The sequence below is a fragment of the Pteronotus mesoamericanus genome, unplaced genomic scaffold, assembly GCF_021234165.1.
Source record: "Pteronotus mesoamericanus isolate MK-2021 breed Mesoamerican mustached bat unplaced genomic scaffold, CSHL_Meso_final contig_29, whole genome shotgun sequence".
NCBI lineage: Eukaryota > Metazoa > Chordata > Mammalia > Chiroptera > Mormoopidae > Pteronotus > Pteronotus mesoamericanus.
Genome location: NW_026555123.1, coordinates 3,672,939 through 3,683,469, shown reverse-complemented (window position 1 = coordinate 3,683,469; position 10,531 = coordinate 3,672,939). Strand labels below are relative to the sequence as shown.

Below are 10,531 nucleotides of genomic sequence, written 5' to 3'. Positions count from 1 at the left end.
CTGTGGCCGCACCGCGCCGCTACCCCCACTCCACCCGGTGCGGCTGCTCATTCCAGCCGCCTTCGCTCCTGCCGCTTAAGGGTGAGCTGTTCCTCCAGCCCAGCCCTTAGGTGAGCAGCCACTGGCACGCCCCGCAACAGTATCCCTTGTACGAATGACCCCCGGAGCCCCGAGTTAGCATTAACACTATGCGACCGTCTCACACCCGGGACGATGAGCGCCAAGGGGAAGGACGCTCCCTTTATATCTCCGTAGCTAACCAGCAATTAAACCCAGAGTCCTAGTTGATAAAAAGCTGGAAAGGTTGGATGGGTAGGTGAGGGCAAATTACTGGGCAGCCAGTGAACAGGTAAAGTGTGCATTTGATGCGCTGAGTGCTCTAAGTCTTTAAGGAACACCAGAGGGCGGGGTGCGTAAAAAGAGGTATTAAGGAGAAGCCTGCCGGTGAGCGGGCGGAGAAGCCCAGCTTCCCAACGCAGGCGCCGAGCGTCCGGACAGCCCGGGGCCGCTGTCCCACGCCTCGCCTCTCGGCTGCGGAGACGCGCGGACACCACCAGTCCTGGGCCCATCTCGGGACACCTTTCGCTCACGCTCCCTCCGCAACCCACCCGCGCGTGGAAACGGAGCTTCCCGCGGCGCCGGCAGCTGAAACCGCGCGGGGCGGGCGCGTACGGCGTTGTGCGCAGGCGCCGTGAGGCAGGCGGAGCCCAGGTGCGCCTGCGCGGTCGGGGGACCTGCGCTCCGCCTCCGCAGCCGGGATCCCGACCCGGCAGGTGGTGCGGAATGGTGCGGCAGTGCCAGGTAAGGGTGGGGACCCCTCCCGGACGTGAGCGCCCCGCTCCGTCCCTCTCCAGACCGGGCCCCCTCGCTCTGGCGCTTGGGCGGCTGCGATCCCTCCCGGCCTCGGGGGCAGGGGCCCAGCGCAGGTCCCGTCCAGTCCGCGGCGCTGCGGACCATACGGGCACCCTCGACCTTTGTCCCTGTTCTCGGATTATTCGTTGGGACGAAGACAAGTTTTATTTAAAGATATACGCATTCCTTCCTTTCTTTTTCTCCCAGAGAACTTGTACCTAGCTCATTTTATTTTATTTTTCAATTGCGGTTTACATTCAATGCTACTTTGTATTAGTTGCAGGTCCACAGCATAGTGATTAGACAGTCATCTACTGGAGCGGCCCCCGAGCTTTTTGGCACCAGGGCCCGGTTTTGTGGAAGACGGGGGTGGGGGTGGGGGTGGGCGGACGACACGGGGGGCGCGCTCAGGCGAGTCAGCTGGCTCACCCGCTGTGGGGGGCGGGGGGTGGGGGGCGCGGGGCAGGGGCGGGCGGCGGGCGGCGGGCGGAGCTCAGCGGGCTTTGCTGGCTGCTGTTGGGCGGCGTGGGGGCCGCTGATCGACTTTGCAAAGTGACCCCCGCAAAAGATATGCCCTTTAGGAATTCTTGCGACACCCTTCCTCTGTGCGTTGGCAAACCTCGGACTGTGTGGTAGAGAATAACGTTCACCGAGGGCAGGTGCGTCCTTCCACCTGGCCCGGTCCCTCAGGAAGCGGGCTGGCCGCGCAGATTCGTTCTGGGAAATGCCAGTTGAACCTGTATTTCCAACGCACCTACCTTTGTATAAATGTCAGGGTGGGTCGGTTGTGTAACAACCCTGGGCAGCTGGGTTCAGTGCGGCGCAGACTAGCTTCCCAGGTCAGGTGACAACCGTGAAAGACATGTTTTTCCCTTCTTTGGTCATTTATTTTATTAGTGTAATTCATCATTTGACTTAGACCGCTGTTCACTGTTTAAGTGTTTATGAGCAGTGCTAGAATTTTCTGTCGGCTAAAGACCCACCTTGCTTCACAGTCGCCAGGGAGACAGTGTGAAGGCTCTACTTGGGCATAATGACATTTGGGAAACTAAAGAGCATTCAGAAGTTAGTGCGAGATGTGGTTAAAACACAGACATTTTTCAAAATGTGAGCCTGTACATGCACTGAAATTTCCATGGGCGGTTTAATGTTCTCTAACTTAGAAAATTTGTCTTTGAGAAAAAGTAATACACTTGGAAGACAGAATTCAGTGTGGACAGTCAGAAAGGACCGTGCGCTGTGATTAAAAGCGTCCTCTCTCCTCGCAGGTGGAAGTGTTGTATTTTGCGAAGAGCGCCGACATAACAGGCATTCGCTCCGAGACCATTTCTGTGCCCCAGGAAATAAAAGCCTTGCAGCTGTGGAACGAGATAGAAGCGCGACACCCCGGGTAGTTAAACAAGTGCATGGGATTAACTTTTTAATATTTAAAAATGTGTAAATGAATAAGGGATCAAAGTTAAAAAAAAAAACCCAAGTTTGATTTTCTTAATGTCAAAAAGGTCATTAGTTCTGTTTTTCTGGAACTACACTGAAACTGAAAATTCTCGTATTTAAAAATGCACAGCTCCTTAAGGAAAGTCAAAGATATTTTCCTGAAAAACGCGGTGAGCTGGGATATTCGCAAAAGGAGATGATTTCCCAAAGGGACAGGGTTATCTTTGCTTTAGTAATTTGTAAGATACTGGAAATGTAGATTTTGCATTTTTATAATGTTAAGTGGAATTGTTACAAATTCCATTTAAAAATATGTGCTTCAAACTTGAAGTCAAAAAAGAAATGTCTAAGGTTAAAAGGAAGATAAGAGGGAAGCCCGAGCCGCTGCTGAACGTGTGCTTTGCGGTGGTCGGTTTTCTCTGGTGGGCAAATCCGTGATTTTATGCTCTCGTTCCCACCGCAAGTTCTTTTTGGAACAAATGACAAAAGGGGATTGTTGGAAGGTGTTAAGGAATATTCGTAGTGTCACATAAGTCCGTGTAAGTGTTTAACATGTGAAAGATACTCCATAATGTATGTTCAAAAGAAAAAAACTACTTCTTTTTTATTTTATATCTTTTAAGTTGCTCTCAAAGTGCCCTGATAATCAATGATACATGGCGGGACCTTTGTCCCACTTTACCTTTAACCTTCAGCCCCTGGGAGACACCTAGTCCTGGGGGGAACTTTGAGGTATACTTAGTATGTTGTACACTTAGAAGGCTCCCGAGATGGGGACATTTTTCTTTTTCCCTTTTTTTTTTTGACCTGGTCTGAATGTCGTCTTCAGTCTAGTTTGTTCGTTTGTTTAATTCCCCAAGACACACAACATCCAATAAAGAGCTGTTAGCAGTTGAATGTGTTCTTTGTGGTGACTACGTGGGTTCTTCGGGGCTGTGTCCTTTCTCTGCAGAGTCCGTCACTTTAATGGGTGGCCCCGCTGGCAGGGCTCCGTGAGGGGATGTTATGCAACGTCTTTATGTAACTGCAGCCGGCGTTTGAGCCTGGCCCGCACCAACACTTCCTCTCTGCTTGTCTCCTTTCAGGTTGGCGGATGTCCGAGACCAGGTGATACTGGCCGTGCGTCAGGAGTATGTCGAGCTGGGAGAGCAGCTCCTCCTGCTTCAGCCAGGGGACGAAGTGGCCGTCATCCCCCCCATTAGTGGAGGGTAGTGCTCGGGAGCCCCCCGAGGACGCGAGGTCCGACTTTCCTCCCCGGTCGTCGGGCGAAGGGTCAGCGGGTGGTGACCGTGTGTGGCTCGCTCCGAGCGTGTGCTCGCTGTGAGACTGCCTGCCCCGGCTCCCGCTGAAAGCGGCAGCCCTTGCTCGGCGCAGGCGAGCGCCCACATCCCCGCCTGCCGTCGCGGCGGGAGTTCTCTGCAGGCGCGATGCCGGCGGGGTACGCTCCTCCTATTCACGTGCCATGGTTTACGGGGATTTCATCGCGTGTCAGGCACAGGGTCGGATGCAGGAGCATCGAGAGCCCTGTTTTTCAGGAGGGAAGGCCGACGCTCGGAGGAGGTACAAAACTCGCCCGTGATCGCGTAGCTAATACGTGGCAGAGCCAGGGTAGCGCGCAGGTTATCAGACTCTGTGCCTTTTCGCAAATGTGTTTACCAACCTCGAGAACAGCTCTCCTGGGCAGAAGTGTAGAAAATCACCTCGCCAGGAAGGAAAAGGACCACTGTACCTGAAGAGCGAGCTGGGCAGCGTCCAGATTTACCAGGTCCACAGAGCGAGCCGCGTCAGCGTGAGAGCCGTGTGCAGGCGGCTCCAGCGCGCTGCCGCCTCTCCGCCTTTCCCGACAGCGTGGGCCACGTCTGAGCAGGGTGACGCGTAAGAGCATCTGTCAGTGTAGGCTGGAGGGACACAGAGGACGAGGCTTGCTTTATTGTCAGCCGAAGCGTAAATACCATAGAAATCAACCCAATGAGAAACTTTGCTAAGTTAGGAATCAAAGAAAACTTTCTCAGTTTGATAGCGTTTTTCTCCAGGACCGAGAGCAAATGCCGTCCTCAGGGGTGCAACCCTGGCTTCGTTAAAGGAAGGAACAAGCCGGGGGCGCCTGGGCACCCTTTTACCCACTTTTCCTGCCCTCGTCTGGAGGGCGGTGCCCCCCAAAGTGAAGAGTAAACAGTGCAAAGCACATTGCCCAGCATGTCCGTGGGGACTGGGTCCCTGTGAGTCTTACCACTTAGAAATACGAGAAGAATTCCTCGTCAAACGGGCATCTCTATTTTATTTGGGAACTGGGGTCACCTTATCACCTGTACGCTTTTAGAAAAATGCTATTTTTTGGAGTTTGGACTTTATTCAGAGAATGACGGGCTGCTGTTAAAGTTGGGTGTGTGTGATTAGAGCCGCTCTTTAGAAAGATGAGGAAGTTTACCGAACACTGTGGTGGATTGTTTGCATGCCTTTGTCAGGGCTTGAGGCAAGTCGTTTAAGAATCTGTGTCCTCATAGAATCGCGTGTGGGAACTTGGTATGGTTTGAAGTTCGTAGACTGTCCGGTTACCTATATCTTCCGGCCGGGAGAGGGCGTGGAGGGAGCTCAGGGGGCGTGTGCAGGAGGTTGGGGCGGCCCGGCCCCCGGCGGTGCAGGAACGCGTGGCGTTTCTTTCCCGTCCCTGGAGGAGACTGGGAGCAGCACCGCGGGCTTTCCTGGGTTCCTTGGTTGGACTCACCGCGCGTGAGCCCCCAACGCCACCAGTCTCCTCTCGCTTGTCTTTTCCTGTGGGCGAAGCCCCGGGGGATGTGTGATTTGCTCGACCCCTCGTGGCCTGCGGGGCCCCACCTGCCTGCCCGGCTCCGCCCGCCTGCCCTCTCCCTGGCCCGCCGGGCCTCCAGCCTCCCCGTAGTTTCTGGGGCACCTCATGCTCTTCCCTGTCCCAGAGCCTGGCCTTGGCCTTGGCCTCTGTCTCTGCGGGGGGCGGAGGGGGAGGTGGGGGGCGGCGGGCGGCCTGAGCAGGGGTCGACTCCGAGCATCAGCTCTAGAGAGAGGCCGCCCTCCGCCCTCCTACCCTGCACAGCCCCAGCCCAGGCCCCGCGCTCTGTCTGAGCCCCGCCTGTGCCCACGCATCGCGCCCACTTGCCACGCTTTGATCGCGGTTCCCCTCAGTCCGCAAGAAGCCGCCTGAGTGCGGGAAGCAAGTCCTTGCTCCCTGCGCCGCAGCGGGTGCAGGGCGTCCCTGGCCCTCCCTGAGCATGCGCTCCACGCCGGCGGAGTGGGCCGAGGAGAGCGGGTGACCGGCCTGCGGCTCATCCCCTTCCTCCCTCAGGGGCTGCGCCGGGGTCATGTCCCCTTCCTGCGGGTCCCACGTCTGCTTCCCCCGCTGCCTCTCTTGGTTACAGGACAGGGCAGTTGGAGGCGCGCTGCTCGGTCACACAGTGGTTACGGGGATGTGCGTGCGGGTAAGGGGTGGAGGTCGGAACCACCGTGATGGGAGCTCAGGGCCGCAACCCCAGGATTTGGGAGATTGGCATGTGAGATAGATTATGCTCTTAAGTGGTCATGTTAATGGTAAATTCCTTTTTATATCATATTTGATTCATTCGGGGTATTTATAAATAACATTGTTTTGCTAAAATTTGACACTTATTTTTATCATGCAGATCAAATCATGCCTCCTAACACATCTAATGTAGAAAACTATGAATTGAAACAACAGTCTGTAAGTTGGTGTTTTGCCTGGAAGTACCACCAGTAAGGTTTGTTAATATCTCATTTTTAGGAACGATATGAGTGAAGTTGAAGAGAAATCTAAAGACATAATAAAATTCACCACTGAGAAACTTTCTATAGAGGAAGCCTCGCGGGCAGTGACATCTCCACGCTGTGGCGCCATATCCCTGTTCGTAGGTGAGTTGTGAGTTCCCTGCGCTCCCGCGTCCGCTGACGGCCCGCAGCAGAAGCCGCGGGGATTTTAGACACTGGGCGCTAGGCCACGATGGCCCGGGGTGGTGCTAGGAATGTTTTCAGGCCTTGTTTTGTTGTAGCGGTCTCCCAAGTGGCATGTCAAAGGCGTAATCAAAGCAGGATAAGAGTCATTATTAGCAGAGAGAATTCTGTATTTTCCAAACTTTGAGAAAACATAGTGATGGTAATAACTCAATGATAATCCTGAGAACAAAATGTTTCCCTTTCTTTTTTTAAATTCTCACCTGAGGACATTCTTTCATTGCTTTTAGAGAAAGAGGAAGGCCAAGGGTGTTGTGGGGGGAGAAGAGAGAGAGAAATAGAAACATTGATATAATAGAGAAACTTCGATTGGTTGCCTCTTCCTGACTGGGGATTGAACCCACAACCGTTCAGTGTATAGGACAACGCCCAACCAACTGAGCCACACTGGCCAGAGCCATAACGTTTTCCTTCGAAGTATCAAGTGCTACCAGAAAAGAAATATATCCCAGTTTGTCATGGGAGTGTTTCTGTTAGCTTGCCTGGTCAGTGCATTTTATTTTCTTACCTTTGTGAAAATTATCTTTTGTTTTTCTCACCGTTTTCATTTTTAGAATATTTCAAAGTAGTTTTTAGACCAATTGGTATGCTGCTTGTCTACTCAAAAATAACCCTTTTTTATTCTATTAATGTGCAGTTTCTACTACAAGGAGAAACCTTATTTTAATTGCCTTTTTCTTTTCTTTTCTTTTTTTTTTTTTAGGGACCACAAGAAATAACTTTGAAGGGAAAAAAGTCATTAGCTTAGAATACGAAGCCTACATCCCAATGGCGGAAAACGAAGTCCGGAGGATCTGCAGGGACATCAGGCAGCAGTGGCCGGTCAGACACATCGTGGTGTTCCACAGACTCGGGTAGGCCCGCCGCGCCAGCCGCGGAGCTCGGCGTGGCCGCTGCCGCTTGGTGGTGTGCGAGGGACCCGTGTTCGGTGAGGGCAGTGCGGGTGTCCCTCTGGCGGACAGTGGAGCCGCCTCCCCCGCGCCCTTGCGGCGGCTCCTCCGTGGTGGTGGGTGGGGAGCACCCGGCACTGCGCCAGCACCCAGCGGTGCGGGCCCCTTGGAGCGGAATGGCTGCTGCTCTCGAGCCGAAGTCCTGAGGCTGTTTAACACTTGTTTTGTCGTCCAGACTCTGTTTATGTGACAGCCGATTAAGAAAAACATTTTCTAATGTAAATGCCTTTGAAGGTCATTCAATTAGTTTGCCTTTTTGTACCACTAAGAAGAGTTTGGTTCAGGGCTTTACAAAGAACCCAGCGATTGACACTGTATCTATCATGTTCTATTAGTTGTTACTTTGTTATTAATGACTGTAACTGTATGAATAATTAATGTTGCCGATTCTATTATCTACTGTCTCTTGCTATTGTAAATTCCATGTTGCATTCGTCATTGGCAACTGTTTCTCTAGCATCACCCACTGCCCGCACGGTGCCTTATTTGTCTGAGTCAGAGTTTGTTGAATCAGCCAAGGGTCCCTTTCTTCCTGGTGCCCATCAGATGGGCCTGGTGGGGGGACAGATGCTCACAGATCGGCCACCGCCTCCGCGCCCCCTCCGTGAATGCAGCTGGGATGGATTCGGTGCTCTCTCTCTGTTCTGACAAATCTGAGTGTTTAGGTAAAAAGTGGGTTGAGTTCCAAGAGTGTGCCTCTGGATTTCTTTCTCACGTGTAGCAGATTCTTTAACGCGTAGTTTTAGAGAAGACGGTAACTTTCCCTGCATTCTGTCGAAGCTTAGTTCCCGTGTCGGAAGCCAGCGTGGTCATTGCTGTGTCGTCAGCCCGCAGGGCCGCGTCCCTCGAGGCCGTGAGCTACGCCATCGACACTTTGAAAGCCAAGGTGCCCATATGGAAAAAGGTACCTTACGAACATATCTCATTTTGCCTTTGGACGTGATTTTTCTCGGGGGGTTTTCCAGGAGAAGGGTGTAAGAGCACACACATACAGAGTTTGCATTCGTGGGTCTTCCCTGACTTTGTGAAATCCTGTTTCCTTTATCGGTGGAACAGTGTCTGTGTGACACCTTTTCTCCAAGGTTGGTTAAGCATGAAAACCTACGTGCCCCCCATGCACAGCCCGGCGTCGACCCCCACGAGGGGGAAGTGCCCCGTCCAGACGGGCACCCCGGGTGTGAACCCCCGCGGACACGGGGCCTTCCCCTCAGAGCGGGGACTAACGCGTGGCTGTGTAGGCGACGGCTGAGACAGAAACTCTTCCAGGCAAAAGAACCTCCGAGAGCTTCATCCTTTTAGGCAAAGAAAAGGGCGGGGTGCCGCCTCCTCGGAGAAAGCGCAGAGCGAGTGAACTTAGAACTCTGCCTGGGAAGCTGTTCCTTGTTCTCCGTCTCTGTGTCCAGCCCATCCAGAAGGCCGACAGCTCGCTGTTCTGCGCGCCCGGGCCGGCCTGCCCGCCGCCGCCCTGACACTGGCGCAGAGCTCAGGAGGCGGGAGCCGCTTGGTGGGGCGGGAGGCTGCCGGGGGGCGGGAGGGACGGTGCAGCGGGGAGCCTCCCTCGCGCACACAGGGGCCAGCGGGCCTCCGAGCCAGGGCCTGTGGGGTTTGGTGGCCCTGCTTTCTGAATAAAAACCAAAGCCCATTGTCATAAGGGCAGACTCTGGGTGAGAGGGCGTGGCTTGCGGATGGACACTGTCAGGGCAGCTGAGCCCCATGGTGGCCGGCTGTGAACCTGGCTCCCCAGGGCGCGGCCGGACGGCCCAGGAGCAGTTGGGAGCCCGTGGGCGGGGCCGAGGGACAGCCAGCCCACAGAGCTGGTGAGAGGGTCGCCCCCAGCGGCTGGGGGAACAGGCGGTCGGAGGACCATGGGATTTGGAGTCCTGCCTGCCGAACCAGAGCAGACTAGCGAGGAAGCGGGGAAAGTGCTGCGTTCTGACTCCCCTGCCGCCCAGAAGGTGTCTCAGTGCCTCAGTGCGGGTCGGGTTCCCGTGGCGGCCTGGGCTCAGAGGGGCCGGGGGAAGCACTGCCTCCAGAGCAGCTGTCCCCAGGGCGGCCCCGATTGCACAGCTGATGCAACCGCCCTTCCGCCCCCGGAGCGGCGTGTTTAGAAATGTGGAAGTGGGATGAGTGTTCGGAGAGAAAAGGCATTTAAAACTAAAGCCCTCCTCCTCTCTCTCCGTGTGACCTTGCCCAGCTGTCCCCGTCCTGCCCAAGGGGAGCTCACGCGCTGCCCTTCCCGGTGCGCACCCCCATCTTGGTAAGGCCCCTCGTCCCTTGTTTCTCCTGCTGGGTGGGCGTCCCTGCGTGTAGGGAACGCGTTTATTTCCTTTCCTGCTCTCGACGTGTATGTTCGCTGGATTGTTAAAGGAGCAGTGGACGTAAACAGCTGTGATATTCATCTGCCTTCATTATTCAGATGTATTTGTATTTTTTCAAATGCTTTGTTTTGAACACCTGTTTTGGTTCTGTTTTAGGAAATGTATGAAGAATCGTCATCATCTTGGAAGAGAAACAAAGAGTGCTTTTGGGCCACCACCGAGTAAATCACTCACGTGTTTGGAGTGCCAACATTTAAATTGCATCAACTTTGATGACGCTTTGATTTTTCTTCTGCAGAAGCTGAGAGAGTTTAGTGGGAGGACTTAACACTGGAACAAGGGACAGAGGAAGGGCTTCCAGGGACAAAATGGAAGAATACGTTCAATGTGAGGGACGGGTCAGCAGCAGGCAGACTGTCCCGTGGCCAGGTTCTCATTGTCACAGGACTTGCTGCCTTGCCGCGCCCTCCTGCTGAGCTCCTCTCCCTCAGCACCCGCCCCCACCCCTCCCGTCCCATGATGTCATTGTTATCAGGAAGTGTCACAGGACGGTGGCAGAACTGGAAGGTGTACAGAGTCATTATCGGACAGTCTTGATATATTTTTAGAATTTCTATATTTAAAAAAATAAACAAAATAAACACATGATTAAAAACGTTTAATACAAGTATTTTTCTGTTTTTTAAAATATTGTGGTAATTCCGAAAAAAAGTCATCGTATGGAAATTTCTAGTATTTTAGAACCTATCATTTGACCATTACTTACCATATTTTCTTCATTCTTAGTATTGTATCAGTATACAAATAAGCCTAAAAGTGTTGTAAAACCAGGCAAACTGACTAGCAACAAGATTCGCTTGTGTTACAATGTTAGCTGATATTTAAAATTTGACCCACAGTCAATTAAAAAGGAGAATTACGTGGTTGCTTATGAAAGCATTTTCAGATGGTGTTCTCTTCAGCTGCCCGTGGAAC

General features: G+C 53.3%; 1 protein-coding gene across 3 annotated transcripts; it reads left to right on the top strand.

The window, feature by feature from the left end:
- Nucleotides 1-741: 741 nt before the first annotated feature.
- MOCS2 (molybdenum cofactor synthesis 2) lies at nucleotides 742-10,223 on the top strand. 3 transcript variants are annotated; one of them, XM_054575331.1, is made up of 6 exons: nucleotides 742-801; nucleotides 3,375-3,528; nucleotides 6,062-6,189; nucleotides 6,992-7,142; nucleotides 8,019-8,142; nucleotides 9,713-10,223. In XM_054575331.1, exons 2-6 carry the CDS (start codon nucleotides 3,422-3,424, stop codon nucleotides 9,779-9,781), a joined length of 579 nt encoding a protein of 192 aa, XP_054431306.1. In that variant the 5' UTR covers nucleotides 742-801; nucleotides 3,375-3,421; the 3' UTR covers nucleotides 9,782-10,223. The 3 variants fall into 3 exon arrangements, with proteins under 3 accessions (XP_054431306.1, XP_054431307.1, XP_054431308.1); XM_054575332.1 differs by lacking the exon at nucleotides 742-801 and adding an exon at nucleotides 2,122-2,242; XM_054575333.1 differs by lacking the exons at nucleotides 742-801; nucleotides 3,375-3,528 and adding an exon at nucleotides 3,676-3,849.
- Nucleotides 10,224-10,531: the final 308 nt, after the last annotated feature.